Here is a 16404-nt window from a genome sequence, read left to right as displayed (position 1 = left end):
ACCAGGTGAAGGCTGAAAGGGAACCCTAGACCTCTTTCTCACCTGGTCCTAACAGATGCATTTTGGCAGGTGGGATAGGGTGAGGCAATATAAACTTAGTAGCGCAGTTCTAAAGAGTGTGCAGGAACTGAGGGACCTGGGGTTGCACGTGCATCGATCTTTGAAGGTGGCAGGACATATTGAGAGAGTGGTTAGCAAAGGATATGGGATCTTCGGCTTCATAAATAGAGGTGTTGAGTACAAAAACAGGGAAGTTATGTTGAAACATTATAAAGCTCTGGTAAGGTCCCAACGAGAGTATTGCATCCAGTTCTGGTCACCACACTTTAGGAAGGATGTGAGGATCCTTGAAAGGGTGCAGAGGAGATTTACCAGAGTGGTTCTAGGAACAAGGTTAGGTTGGAGAAGCTGGGATTGTTGTTCTCCCTGGAGCAAAGTAGATTGAGGGGAGGTTTGATCGAGATGTACTAGATTATGACAGGCTTAGATAAGTTAGTTAAGTACAAACTGTTCCCATTAACTGATGGTACAAGGACTAAAGGACATAGATTGAAGGTTTTGGGCAAGAGATGCAGGGCGGATGTGAGGGAGAATATTTTTATGCAGCGAGTGGTAATGACCTGGAATTCGCTGCCTATGAGGGTGGTGGAAGCGGAGACAATCAATGATTTCAAAAGAAAATTAGATGGGCACTTGAAGGAAATAAAATTGCAGGGCTACGGGGATCGAGTGGGGGAGTAGGACTGACTGGATTGCTCTGCGGAGAGGCGGCATGGACTCGATGGGCTGAATGGTCTCCTTCTATGCCATAATGATTCTATGATTCTGAACCTCTTTAGCTCGGATAGATCTCTTTTCCCATGGTATTTTTATTTCTCAATAGAATGTAGATTCATTAAGAAGTATGAAATATTTCTTTAAATGTTCACCGCTGCTCATCTACCGTCATACATTTTAATTTCCCAACCTACCTTAGCCGCTCATACCTACATAACTGACTTTATTTAAGTCCAATACTCTAATTTTGGACGTATGTGTGTCACTCTCAAATTCAATGTGAAATTTATCATATTGTGATCATGTGTTCCCAGAGGATCCCTTCCTGTGAGATTATCAATTAACCCTGTCTCATTACATAAAACAAGACCTAAAATAACTTCTTCCCTGGTTAGTTCCTTGACTATTGTTGTAGAAATCTGTCTCAAATGCATTCCAAGGATTTGACCTCCAAACTACTTTTGATGGTTTTGATTTGTTCATTCTATGTGAAGATTAAAGTTCTCCCATGATTATTGCTTTGCCTTTGTTACAAACTCCTCTTATTTCTTGATTAATAATCTGCCCATCAGTATAGCTATTGTTATGGGGCTTATAAACTACTGTCTCCAGCATTTTCTGACCCTTGTTATTTCTTATCTCCATCCATACTGATACTACTTCCTGTTGTTCCGAGTCAAGGTCCTTTCTCACTACTGTCCTTGTTGTCATCCTTTATTATCAGGGCTCTACCCCATCCTTTTCTATTTTGTCTTTCTTTCGAAAACATTAAATATGCTGGAATATTTAGTTCCCAACCTTGGTCAGCATGAAACCACAGCTCTGCAATGGCTAATCAGATCAAAACCATTTATCTTTATTTGTGCCATTAGATCATTTAACTTGTTACAAATGATTCGTACGTTCAGATAAAATGCCTTTAATTTTAACTTTTTACCGTTTTTTCCTGATTAGACCTTATTCACTGATACACTACTACCATTTAACTTTCTGTCCCTTCTTGCTTATCTTTACCCAAATGATGCACTGATGCCTTGACTTTTCTCTTTAGATTTATAAATTTCTCCTTACTTGAACCACCCCACCCCCATCCCTTTTTAGTTTAAAGTTCTATTTACAGCACTATTTGCCAGGACCCTGGTCCCAGTCCAGTTTAAGTAGCGCCTGTCCCAATTGAACAGCTCTTTCTTTCCCCAGTACTTTTCCAAGTCTTTCCATGAGAAAATGGATGTGCTGGGTCAGAAAGCCTAGGCCAACGTTTACATTTTTGTAAATTTTTTTCTCGTTGCTGGAATTCAGTAGCACTCGGTAGCAGAAAGCTGTTTTTTTTGTCAACAACAGTGTGGTTTACAAATAAAATGCACAAAGATTAAATGTTATGGGAATTTGCATACAGACTTGGTACAGGTTTTTATTATTGCATTCTTTTCCATCCCTCAGATTCGATATTTGTGGAATCTATGTAGTAATGTTTGGGGAGATTCTGAACACCTTGTTTCATATTATGGCTTTGTTTCTCTTCCTTATCCTGGCTTTTGGATTTACCTTCTACATTCTTTTATATGAGCAGGTAGGTCTCCCCACTGTTAGGAGTTCATATTCAAGTATAAAGAAAATATAAAAGCATTATTTTTCTTCACCTGAGTGGCAGTGGGCAGGATTTCAGCTATAGATAAATGACAGTAATTGCACCAACAGGGTATTTTGACATCAAATAACATCCCCACAGCCACCTTCCCATATTATTTGGTGCAGTATGCACTGGTGAAGATTGAGGGATTCTTTAAAGTACTCTGTTAGTCTTAACATGTAATATGCAGTTTTGGATATGATTTTATATTTTTCATCACTTATACAGAAAATTGTTTTTATATTTTCCATACTGTTATGAAATATCATGAATCTTGCAGAGAAAATGTAACACAAACATGCTTTTTTATTATTTTTACTTAACATGTATTACAAATAACTACATTAATGGAACTTTAAGGTTAGCTTTGGTGCAATGCTAAACAGAGTATACTGTACCGTTTTACAGCAGAGAATGTAGCGCTCCCATTGTTAAGCTCAGCAGATCTCCATATTTCATTCAGTTTTCTCATGCATCTTTTCAGTTATCTTTATGTCTGTAGCCATAGTGCTGGATTTTCCACGTTGTTTCACTTATTTTCGACAGCATCAAATATTTTCCTTGCATGGCTGTAAGCTCTTACATTTAAGTAAGATCTAATGAAAGGTTACAGACCTGAAACATTAACTCTATTTCTCTCTACACAGAAGCTGCCAGACCTGCTGAGTATTTCCAGCACTTTCTGTTCTCATTCCTTACATTTAAGTGCCTATTTGTCAGATTTTTATGTTACTGACATAAATACTACAGGTCGAAAGATAACATTTTTATATTAAACTAAAATGAATGAGGTTAGGAAGAGCTGGATTTTTTTTTTGGAACAGTATTTTCCCTAAGGGAGGTGAAAATCTTTTTGACCTCAGCTCAAAGCTCTAATGACTGATGAAAGCATGGCTCTACGCTACATTGTCCAGCAGTCGAGAGCATATTGATTCAGTTTTCTTCCCATTTATTTCCAAAACATAAATTGATCCTCACATAATTTGTGCAGCTCATGTGACAACTTCTACTGTAAAAAGATTCTTGGGCCATACACTATCCTCCTTGGTATACTTACTATCCAGGAGCAATGATTCATTAATAAGTACATAAACTTTTGAAATGAAAATTTGAAAACATATGCATCTTTGGGTTCAGAAACATTGTCCAGAATTTTACCATTTACTATACAGTAGTTTACAGTAATTTCTTCTATAAATGGTAAATCATCATCAGAATATGGGTGTGGAGGTATATCTAAACGTACTTAGATATATACAAATGGCATAATAATTCTTAGATTTTTTATTTGCCAATCTTAGGCACAAAGGCAAATTAAAACAGTGCCTTTAATGTAGGAAACTATCCCAAAGCATTCCAAAGAGATGTGAAGAAAATGCACTTTCCAAAGCATAGAATCATAGAAAGTTTAAGGCACAGAAAGAGGCCATCGTGTCTGTGCCGGCCGAAAAATGATCCACCTATTCTAATCCCACCTTCCAGCATTTGGTCCATAGCCCTGCAAATTAAGGCACTTGAGGTGCATATCCAGACTCCTTCTGAATGAGTTGAGGGTCTCTGCCTCAACTATCCTTTCAGACAGTGAGTTCCAGAACCCCCGTCGCACACCCTTTGGATGAAAAAGTTTTTCCTCATCTCTCCTCTAATTTTTCTACCTTAAAATCTATGCCCCCTCGTCACTGACCTCTCTGCTAAGGTGAATAGACCCTTCACCTTCACTCTCTCCAGGCCCCTCCAAATGTTGTACATTTCAATCAGATCTCCCCTCAGCCTTCTCTGTTCCAAGGAGAACAACCCCAGCCTATCCAATCTTTCCTCATAGTTGCATTTTTCCTGTCCTGGCAACATCCTCGTAAATCTCCTCTGTACCCTCTCTAGTGCAATTACATCCTTTCTGTAATGAGGTGACCAGAACTGCACACAGTACTCAAGTTGTGACCTAACCAATCAGTCATACAGTTCCAGCATAACCTCCCTGCTCTTATATTATATAACTCGGCTAATAAAGGAAAGGATTCCATTTGCCTTCTTAACCACCTTATCGATCTGTCCTGCTACCTTCAGAGGTCTGTGGACATGCACTCCAAGGTCCCTCACTTTCTCTACACTTCTCAGTATTTTCCCATTTATCATGTATTCCTTTGCCTTGTTTAACCTCCCCAAATGCATCACCTCACACTTGCATTTGCCACTTTTCTGCCCATCTGACCATACTATCAATATCTTCCTGCAGCCTACAGCTATCCTCCTCGCTATCTACCACACGGCCAATCTTTGTGTCGTCTGCAAACTTCTTGATCATGCCCCATACAGTTACATCCAAATCATTAATATATACCACAAAAAGTAGGGGACCCAGTACTGAGCTTTGTGGAACGCCACTGGAAATAGCTCTCCAGTTGCAATAACACCCATCAACAATTACCCTTTGTTTCCTGCCACTCAGTCAATTTTGTATCTACCTTGCTGCATTTCCCTGGATCCTATGGGATTTTATTTTTTTAACCAGTCTGCCATGTGGGACCTTGTCAAAAGCCTTGCTAAAATCCATGTACACCACATCAACTGCACCACCCTCATCTATCTTCCTTGTTACTTCAAAAAATTCGATCAAGTTGGTCAAACAAGATCTTCCCTTAACAAATCTATTCTGACTATCCTTGATTAACCTGTGCCTTTCTAAGTGACAGTTAATCCTGTCGCTCTGAATATATTCCAATAATTTGCTCACTATTGAGGTTAGACTGACTGGCCTGTAATTATTTGGTCTATCCTTCTCTCCCTTTTTAAACAGAGGTACAATGTTAGCAGTTCTCCAATCCTCCAGCAGCACTCTTGTATCCAGTGAGGACTGGAAAATGATGGTTGGACCTTCTGCTTTTTTACTCTCTTGCTTCTATTAACAGCTTAGGATACATTTCATCTGGCCCTGGTGATTTATCAACTTTCAAGGATGCTAATCCCATTAGTATTTCCTCTCTCCCTATGTTTATCACATCCAATACTTCACACTCCTCCTCTTTAACTGCAATATCGGCATCGTCCCCCTCTTTTGTGAAGACAGATGCAAAGCATTCATTAAAAACCATACCAACATCTTATGCCCCCTACACATAGGTTACCTTTTTGGTCTTTTGTGAGTCCTACTCTCCCCTTAGTTATCCTCTAACTCTTAATGCATTGATAAAACATCTTTGGGTTCACCTTGATTTTGCTTGATAATATTCTTTCATGCTCTCTCTTTGCTTTCCTAATTTCCTTTTTGATTTCACCCCTCCAATTTCTATCCTTCTCTCGGCTTTCAGTAGTATTGAGTTCTTGGTGTCAGACATAAGCTTTCCTTTTCTGCCTTATCTTATCCTGTAGGCTCCTTGACATCCATGGGGCTCTAGATTTGGTGGGAACCATGGGAACATGTTTATTCTGAACCCCTTGAATCTCCCCTTTGAATGCCTCCCATTGTTCTGTCATTGGTTTATCTTCAAATAGCTGATTACAGTCCACTTTCGCGAAATCACTCCTCAGTTTAGTAAAATTGTCCTTTCCCCAATTGAGAACTCTAACTCTTGTTCTATCTCTGTCCTTTTCTATAAATATGTTAAAACTGACTGAATTATGATCACTACCACAAAAATGCTCTCCCACTGCCACTCCTTCCACCTGCCCATCTTCATTTCCTAAAACTAAGTCTAAAACTGCACCCTGTCTTGCTGGACTTGCTACATACTGGGTAAACAAATTCTCCTGAATGCACCTCAAGAATTCTGCTCCCTCAATTCCTTTCACACTAAAACTATCCCAGTTAATATTGGGGTAATTAAAATCCCCTATTATTACTGCCCTATTTTTCCTGCACTTCTCAGAGATTTGCCTACATATCTGCTCTTCTTTCTCCCTCAGACTGTTTGGGGGTCTATAGTACACTCCCAGCAGTGTGAGTGCCCTTTTTTTGTTCCTTAGCTCAATCCATATGGCCTCATTTGATGAACCTTCCAACATATCATCCCTCCTCACAGCTGTAATAGTTTCTTTGACCAAAATTACCACTCTCCCTCCTTTCTTATCCCCTTCCCAATTGCAGCTGAAAACCCTGTAAGCAGGAACGTTGAGCTGCCATTCCTGTCCCTCCTTAAGCTATGTTTCTGTAATAACTATGATATCATACTGCCATATGTCTATCTGTGCCCTCAGCTCATCCGCTTTACTTGCTATACTCCTTGCATTGAAATAGATACCCTTGAGCACTGCCAAACTCTTTTTTTTATTTTCTAACCTTTTTTTCCTCTTTCGTCCAGACTCATCCATTAACTTTCTGCCTTCCATTTCATTTCTGATTTTGTCCCAACTGAGTCTACCCTCAGGACCCCATCCCCCTGCCAAACTAATTTAAACCTTCCCCAACAGCACTAGCAAAACGTCCCAGCAGGAACTCAGTCCCGGCTCTGCACAGGTCCCATTTCCCCCAGAGCCAGTCCCAATGTCCCAGGAATCTAAAGCCCTCCCTTCTGCACCATCTTTTCAGCCACACATTCATCTGTCTTACCCTTCTATTTCTATACTCACTTGCACGTGGTACTGGGAGTAATCCGGAGATTACTACTTTTGAGGTCCTGCTTGCTAATTTCTTACCTAGCTCCTAAATTCTGACTGCAAGACCACATCCCTCTTTCTACCTATGTCGTTGGTTCCAATGTGGACCATGACTGCTGACTGTTTACCCTCCCCCTTCAGAATGCTCTGCTGCTGCTCAATGACATCTTTGACCCTGGCACTAGGGAGGCAACACAACATCCTAGATTCACGTCTACGGCCACAGAAACACCTGTCTGCTCCCTTGACAATTGAAACACCTATCACTATGGCTCTTCCAGTCTTCCCTGTACCCCACTGTACAGCTGAGGCACCCATGGTGCTATGGACTTGACTCTGGCTGCACTCCCCAGGTGAAGCATCACTTTCCTCTGTATTCAGAATTGAATACCTTTTGGAGAGTGAGATGCAATCAGGGGTCTCCTGCATTACCTACCTGATTCTTTTTGACTACCTGCTGGTCACCCATTCCCTCCCTCACTGCATAACCTTAAGCTGTAGGGTGACCACATCTATAAACATGCTATCTACGTAGCTCTCATCCTCATGAATGCACCAGTGTCGCCAGCTGCTGCTCAAGTTCCAAAACCCGGAGCTCAACACATCCTGCACAAATGGTTCTCCAGGATACTTCCCGTATCCTGGAGCTTCCACATTGCACAGGGGGTGCACTCTCAAAGTTGAAGCACCCCTGCCAATTCCTTTATTTATTAGTTGACCCTTTATTACTGCTAAAAACAAAAGCCTTACCAATACTACAACACCTTAGAATTATGAATAAAACCTTACTAGTACTGATAAATACTACTAAAAATCAATACAGTTCAGTAGTTAAAATAAATCTTACTCAAAAAAAAAATACTCACCAGCTACTTACTTGTTCTAAAGTTATACTTTTCTTGATTACAGATATCACAGTGGCGCAGTGGTTAGCACCACAGCCTCACAGCTCCAGGGACCCAGGTTCGATTCTGGGTACTGCCTGTGTGGAGTTTGCAAGTTCTCCCTGTGTCTGCGTGGGTTTTCCCCGGGTGCTCCGGTTTCCTCCCACAGCCAAAGACTTGCAGGTGATAGGTAAATTGGCCATTGTAAATTGCCCCTAGTGTAGGTAGGTGATAGGGAATATGGGATTACTGTAGGGTTAGTATAAATGGGTGGTTGTTCGTCGGCACAGACTCAGTGGGCCGAAGGGCCTGTTTCAGTGCTGTATCTCTAAAAAAAATAAAAAATATGTAGACCTTCCTACTGGTAATAGACCTTACCAATGTTAATAAAGCTTACCAATTCTAATAAACCTTACGACTATTAGTAAATACAAATACTGATAAACCCTAATAATATTTAATACAGTTTATGTATTAAGTTGTCTGAATCCTGCTGATCTCTCTCTCTCTTTCACTGTATTATAAATTGTAAAATACACTTTAGTTTTTAGTTTATATAATATTGAATTGATCAAGTCTTATTTTATATTTGATTGATTGAGATTAAGATAAATTAAAGGCTTACCAGTTTACTCACCCCAGAAGCTTCCTGTTCCCCTGCTCTCTCTGTCGACTGTGATGACACTCTGATGTCACTTTTCAATTTTTCCCCTGTTCTGCTCCCGCCATGCTCTCTCTCCCTCTCTGGCTCTCTCTCTCTGGTCTCCAACTCTCCTTTTGGCGCGCTGCTTAACACTCTGCTCCCACTGTGCTCTCTCTCTTTCTCTGTCTCTCTCTGGTCTCTGACTGTCCTTTTGGCACACTTTTTAAAGCACTTCTCCCACCGTGTTCTCTCTCTCTCTGGTCTCTGACTGTCCTTTTGGCGTGCTTTTTAAAGCTCTGCTCCCACTGTGTTCTCTCTCTGTCTCTCTCTCTGGTCTCTGACTGTCCTTTTGGCATGCTTTTTAAAGCTCTGCTCCCACTGTGCTCTGCTTCTCTCTGTCTCTCTCTGGTCCAAGAATATTTCACAGGTTTATTTAAAATTGATTGGCAGGATGTTGTGATGACTTGTTTTCTCCTTTCAGATGGCATATGGAACTCCTGTTCTTTCTGTGATGAAGACACTCATAATGATGTTGGGGGATATTAACTACAATGAGAATTTTCTTGTCCCATATAATACAAACAAGATGCCATACCCTCTCCTGACCTTTGCAGCGCTAATCATTTTTTTGTTATTTATACCAATCCTCCTCATGAATTTACTGGTAAGTTTTAGGTGCAGATTTGCTGACAAAAGTACTGTGATTGCAATAGTGATTGCATTTCAAAAGTGATTGGATGAAGCACTTTGAGATGCTGCTCAGGGATATGATAGGGCATTATAAAAATATAATTTTAATTCGCTATCATCTGGTTTTTTTGTCCAGTAATAAAAGTTAAAATTACGCCCAGTGCACCCATCAGTCCAGTACAAGCAAGACATCAATATATTTTCTCTGTCTCTTATTTTCACTCAGTTTTCCTTATTTAATCCACTTTTGTTTTCTTTTTTCATGTCTGTCTTCATAGAAATAAGTGTAAGTGCCACTAATCCATAACTAAAGAATATTTTGCTACTGTGAGAACTGCAGTTTTAACATTATTGCTTTCAATGCTAGGATAATCCATCTTTTTAGGGAATGGGAAATAGAGGTTGTACTGAAGGGCTGGAAGGTGGCAAATAATACATCCCTGTTCAATAAAGAGGAAAAGAATGATATAGGAACATAGGAACAGCTAGATGAAAAAAGACCAAGGTCCATTTAATTTGTTCTCTGCCATTCTGGTAGCCAAGTCATACAATGACAATGGACTTGAAAACGAATCATAGTCATCACTCCCTATCAAATAGTCTACAACAAACACAGAAATGCCAGCAAAATTATACATCAATTGGTTGTGAATAAACTTCTAAAGAATAATTTTCTAAAACCACATTTGTGGTAAGAGCTTCACCCTTGGGGTGTACAAATCTTGGGAGCATGCATTTAAATTATCAATGTATGCTCTCCACTTGTAAGGCTCCATTTTGAGAATGCAACTTTGCAAAATTACATCTCAAGAGTCCATGATGTAAGCTAAAACAGTGAACACTCGGAAAAGCTTAATTTAATCAGGTACATTTGCATGGATTTGGAAAGGGAAGATCAGGCTTGACTAATTGATTTTTTTCAAGAAATCAGGATGCATGTATAAAATAAATATGTGTATGAATTTTTAGATGGTGTTTCATATAAAAGACATTATGAAAATTAAGGCAAATGAGGCCAAAGATTCAATAGTGCCAGTTGTCAGACACGGGGCATACGAAGCATGATTATCTGTGCCTGGTCAAGGTGATGCAAGCAGCATGCAAACTTTGTGATGCTTGCTCATTTAAATAATAACAGTGAGCAGACCAGTGCTAAACAGACTGCGCACTCAGCATCAGATCTAAGCTGAATTACAGCTAGCCTACACTTCATAAATGCAGTCTGCACCTCCTAAAGGGGAGGTGCATTGAGACTGCAGGAGCTGGTGGAACTGTCTGCAAAAGTGTTTCAGAGAAGGAATAAGACTACCAATGGAGCAGTAGGTCAGACAAGCTCCCGCTTGTCTGCTCTGGCTGTGGAAGCCTTAGCCCAGGAGGTGGAAAGGAGGAGAGAGAGATCATGTTTCCATAGGGGAGCAGGAGACCCTCCAAGCATACACTGCACCCATCAGCAAGCTCTAGCAATCAGGACTCATGCCTAACATTCAGATGCTCTACCTCACCCTCACACACTTATCAATGCTGCAAGTCGCATACCCACATCTCGCAGCTTCCACGTACTGCCAGCTTTTCAGCTACGACAAGCACCCTGTGACACACTCACTGATATTCTTCACTCTCTCTTGCAGTTCACACATAATAGGAGGCAGCAACAGAGGATCAGTGGGGAACAGGCATGCCTGCATCTCCCAGGGTCCTTGGAGGAGACAGGACTGGGTATTATTGGGCCCGCAGTGACTGAGGCCATTGCAACTGGCATCAGTGCGAACACCCAGGGTGGTATTTTCCTGCCTTATGCACCTTCTCAACAACAACATTGACAACTTGTATTTATATAGTGCCTTTAAAGTAATAAACTTTTCCAAGCCTCTTCAGAGGGACAGTATAAACAAAGTATGTCACTGAACCATTTAAGGGGATATTAGGAAAGACCAAAAGCTTTTTGTTATAAGGAGTATCTTAAAGGAGGAAAGTGAGGTAGAGGTAGAGAGGTTTAGGGACAGAATTCCAAAGTTTAGGGCCAAGGCAGCTGAAGCCATGACTGCCAATGCTGGAGCAATTAAAATCGGGGATGCTCAAGAGGCCAGAATTAGATGAGCATGGGTATCTTGGAGGGTTGTGGGGCTGGAGGAGATTACAGAGATGGGGAGGGGTGAGGCCATGGAAGGATTTAAAAACAATGATGAGAATTTTAAAATCAAGATGTTGCTTAACCAGGAGCCAATGTAGGTCAGCGAGCATGGTGGTGATAGGTGAATGGAACTTGGTGCGAGTACAGTCACGGGCATCAATGTTTTGGATGACCTCAAGTTTACAGAAGGTAGAATATGGGAGGCCAACCAGTAGTGCATTAGAATAGTCAAGTTTAGAGGTAACAACAGGCATGGATGAGGGTTTCAGCAGCAGAAGAGCTGAGGCAGGGGAGGGGTAGGGTGATATTATGGAGTTGGAACTAAGAGTTCTTAGTGATGGTGTGGATATGTGGTTGAAAGCTCATTTTGGATTAAATATGACATCAAGGTTGCGAACTGTCTGTTTTAACCTCAGTCAGTTGCCAGTCAACAGTTCTGACATCCCATTTCACCCTCATCCTGCTATCTGGCATGAAGTGCAAGTTGCAGATGGTGCGACCATGGACCTCTTGTTTTCTACTCATCCCCCCTTCCCTCACCCCCAACCCGCCCCTTGTTCATTTTTGCTTTCGGATACCCAAGAACTGCCGCCTGGCCAGCCAGTACAGCCTCACCATGAAGGGTGCGAGCAAGAGCAGACATCTGATGAAGAAGCACTGTCATTTGATTTGATACTCGTGGCCACAGACTCAGGTACTGGCCTTGCATGCACTTTAGAAGGGTGTATAGAGGCAGGATCAGCATGTAGTCACTGGGCAAGACTGGGTTGCAGCCAGGCCGGGGGGAAAGGATAGCACCTGTGCCAGCCTCCGGAGGGCAAGGTCACAGATGGGTTCTGTTGCACAGGACTCAACTGAGGACTTCGATGGGATGGCATTCAAGAAAAGGCTAATAGGTCTGCACACAGAGATGCTTGGCGCATTGGCAGGCCTGCCACAAAATGAAGCACACCCTTTTTATCGTGGAAGTGGTGGCCAATTCCATGACAACATTTGCAAACCCACCCGTGATGCAGTGTCTGGTGACCAATATCTCAGCTTCCATTGCAGCACAGACGAAAATCACCGAATATCTGAGTGCTGCAGTAGGAGCTCAGACAGAGGTCATGAGATCCCTGCTTGTTGCCATGCTTGGTGCAATACAGGTTCAGACTGCTGCCACCATGGCTACAGATACCAGTGCTCAAAAGGCATGCAGGGTCTCACAACAGTTCAGCAATTTGTGCTCCAGCAGATTACCAGGATTGCTGATATGCTGCCCTGGAGGAGTGGCAGTAGCCCCATGGAATATGAACCTGATGTCCTCTCTCAGGATGACAGCATTTGTGCTTCCACCATTGCCACTCCGCCTGTGCCCCTACTGATACATGTCAGCCAGCAAGCCCAGACTGCTGCCTCCCATGCCAAGGTAGTGCGGTCTGAAGGCAGGCCCTCAAGGCCCAGAGCTGCTTGAGGGTGTTCTGCAAGGCCATCTTCAGTATCTCCCACTGAAAATTAGCAGTCTTCGACCAGCCATGCTGCAGCCACTGTGTAGGGCAGACAAAAGCACCTGCAAGACAGGCACTAAGGGAATGCACAAAAGTGAATCATTCAGTGTTTATATGTATTATTGGAAGTGTTGTTGTATAAAGTTGTTATGGAATTTCTTTTGGGGGTGTTTTTTAATTTTAGGATTGCGGCTGAGAGGGTGCTGTGATGGTCCGTAGCACAGGAATGGAAAGGTAGGGAACTGTGGAACAGCAGTGAGGTGGGAATAATTTTAGGGGAACCAGAGTCTGATTAGCCTCTCACAGAAGGCTCCAGAGTGAAGGGGTCCTGAATGCCAACACCCTTCCTCCTTCTCCTCTTCTTCCTCCTCCTGAGGTCCTTGCTGAAGCCCTGGTGGCAAGGGCAGTATCCTCATGATAGCCAGGTAGTGTAGCAAGCAGCAGACCTACACGAATTTGGAAACATATTCCAAAGAGTATTGAGGTCTCCCCCCGAGTGGCCCATTTGTTTTAGAATGCTAATGATTTGCCCCACAATATTCCTAGTGGTAGCATGGCTCTTACTGCACATGTGTTGTTCACATGTGGTCAGGTGACAGAGAGGAATCATGAGCCACACGTAGAACAGGTAGCACTTGTCGCCAAGCAGCCAGTCTCTGGTTCGTCATGGTGGCTCAAATATGGCAGGAATGGTTGACTGATGCGGGATGAAAGCATTGTGACTGCTGCCTGGATAGTGGCTACTCGGCAGCAATGATGTCTGGTTACAGATTAACTGCATGTTAAGGGAACGGTACCCCTTGCGGTTCCGGTACATCTCCTCGTCGAGATGCAGTGCCAACAGTAATTTTTATAGCTTGTTTCTCTGGTTCACTTACTTCTTGATCAAGGAAACTCAGTTCCATTCACTGTAGAAACAGTTTAAATTCAGACGCTATGTCCGATGCCTTCTAATCTATAATTGGATATCCGAAAGTCATTGTCTTTAATGATCCTGCTTTTTTTAAAAATACTGGACCTTTTCACAGGTTTTCTTTTCACAGTCATACTTCTTTTTTTCTTGTTTAGACAGAGTAGTTTTTGGCAGACCTGGCCCTTTAAGAGTGAGACTACATCTACTTTTTTAAGCAGCGAGCAGTGCTTTGTTGACACAGCTGGTTCGTATTATTTAACTGTGAGATTTTTTTTTGACTGAATTTTTTTTCTACAGCCGGCTTCAGCTTGCAGTACTGGCAGCTGCCACAATCAACCTTTTACTTTGTGCTGTGGGACGCCAGTGGCGTTTGGGATCTTCCCTCGCTTTGTGGCTTAGGTCCCACCCATGAGGCAAAAAAAGGAAAAATAAAACAGTAATAGCTTCAGCTACTGCTTTCCAAATTTTTCATCCCACTGCCAGACTAGTTGAAAGCTCTGATCCCATGGCAAATTGTCTACCTTACTCACAGAGTTTCAACACCTCACAGGGTCTGTAGTTTAGCTCACTGCACTGTTGTAGGGTCTCCTGCCAACTGCTCTACAGGATTTTCAGCCACTCCATGTAGGCAATTGGCTGTTCTTTTTTGTCTCTTAATGTGTTCTTCAGAAAAAAAATCAAATGTTGCCACAATGTAATATTACTTATCCTTTGGTGTGTGAGCTATTGTAAGACTCACAGGACTATAAGTCAGATCCAAAGAAAATGTGAGTTTGTATTATACTGTAACTGGAACATATATACATGTATATATATATATATATATATTCCAAACAGTTACTGCATGAGCACATCTAAACACATTTCACTCTGTTGGACACTCCCACAACCCCCTGGTCATATGTGATGTGACATCACTTCCTCCAGTGACATTCACTTATAGCCTGTTAAGGTGGACCACTTTTAAGGGTGGCCCACAACAGGAGGAGGGCACCCACCCAGACCAAACAGGCCTTAATGGAGATAACTGGCACAATCACAGACGAAGTGTGTTGCATTGATAAAGGGTTCAGTATAGGAATGACCTGATTTGCTTTGGCAAGGTGAGTACAATGCCAAACCCTCAGAACAGGCCTCTGGATATTCATCCTACTATCAGACACATCAGCTGAGGAGCCTCATGGTGCATGCTGTTGCTGAACTTGGGAGGAGTGTGTGCGCAGGGCACTTAATGACCCATCAGAATGGCTCAGAGCCATAGGGCTGCTGAAGACATGATGACACTGCAACATACAGCTTCTAATGAACAGGAGAAGCCGGCATTGGCCATGAGGACAGCAATGCCTTATCATGCTCCCTTTCGCCCTTCCAAGAGAAACAAGCTCATACTGACCGATGAGGGCTCAGACAGGAGGAGGGGTTCCCTATCTACATGTTATCACCACCATAGAGGAGGGAGCTATGGCCACTGCCAGGATTGCAGACCACAAGGTCAGGCAAGGTAAAATGGGCATCTGTGGTGGAGATGGTGATTATCGAGTGCACTCAAGCCCGTTCGACAGTTACTGAAGACTGAGCTGCATTGGGAAGCTGGATACAGATGCAGGGCCTCAGGAGTGACAGGAAAGAAGGCTCCACTTAAATCAGCAGCAATAGATGCGCTTCCATATGTTGGAGTTCCCTGAGGCTGTGCGGGATCATGGGCAGAGAATGGAGGAGTCCATTCAGCTTCTGTGTGCCACTATGGCTGAGGGCTTTAGGTGTATGAGCTCCTCAATTGAGAGACTGATCAACCTCATGGAGTGCATGCAGGAGCTGCACACTGGCGTTCACAGGACGCATGCCACACTGTGTAGCCTTGACCTGCCAGTGGCACTGATGATGCAGGGATGTCTGGAAGGGATGCCAGTTGCGCACCAGCTGGTGCTCCCCTACAGTCATCTGGATGTCAGCCAAGGGCTGAGGCAGTCACCAAAGAGGATGACGGTGCCATCCCTCAGGTTCAGCAGTCTTTTGAGGTGCCCCCTTGGGCACCTCCATGGTGGAGACAACCGTCTACTGCATCTCAGCTGCAGGAAGAGACAAGTGAGCAGGCTGCCTCCACCTCATCCAAGACCACAAAGGAAGCACCATATCGGTGGCCGAGAGCGGAGGTCACCATGTTGGGCAGAGCAGTGAGTGGGTCAATGGGTGTCTTCTACCTGTAACTGTGCACTGTTCTCCTTTATGAGCATCATGTAATTACTATGCATGAAGCCAGACGTATGAGCCTCCTTTTATTAATGGCGGGACAAGAAAAGAAATATGACTTGGTGAAGGTGAGCAAGGGTCCATCTACAGTGATGGTGAAATCTCTGGGCAGAGCTGCATCCTTTGTTGGCAGTAAGAGTTTACATGTTCCAAGCTATGTTTTCAAAAGAAGTGTGAGCACAGGCAACTCAGAAGGCGTTCCAGAACATGCTCTTCTTCCTGGGTCAGAGGGGCTCAGTTGTAACAAGCTTGAATTAGAAGATCCCTGACGTTAATGGCCCCCTGATGAAACTTTCAAGCCCTGTGCCTGGCCCAGCCACCTCCCTATGCAGACAGGGCATCTCGGTGTTCTGCATCTCTCCCTCTGCCTCCTCTTCCACCTCTCTTCCATGTCCTGCTCCTCCTCTTC

The 16404-nt window shown here is 43.0% G+C and overlaps 1 protein-coding gene across 1 annotated transcript in view; it reads left to right on the top strand.

Moving 5' to 3' along the window:
- trpa1b (transient receptor potential cation channel, subfamily A, member 1b) overlaps positions 1-16404 on the top strand; it is a 182105-nt gene that overhangs the window by 150610 nt on the left and 15091 nt on the right. The window contains exons 23-24 of the mRNA XM_068032656.1: positions 2218-2347; positions 9006-9188. Coding sequence (XP_067888757.1) covers positions 2218-2347; positions 9006-9188 — 313 coding nt within the window. The remainder of the gene's footprint in view (positions 1-2217; positions 2348-9005; positions 9189-16404) is intronic.

This window comes from Heterodontus francisci, chromosome 5, assembly GCF_036365525.1.
Source record: "Heterodontus francisci isolate sHetFra1 chromosome 5, sHetFra1.hap1, whole genome shotgun sequence".
Taxonomy (NCBI): domain Eukaryota; kingdom Metazoa; phylum Chordata; class Chondrichthyes; order Heterodontiformes; family Heterodontidae; genus Heterodontus; species Heterodontus francisci.
The sequence above is the reverse complement of the archived record's forward strand: the minus strand, read 5'-3'. Positions and strand labels throughout refer to the sequence as shown.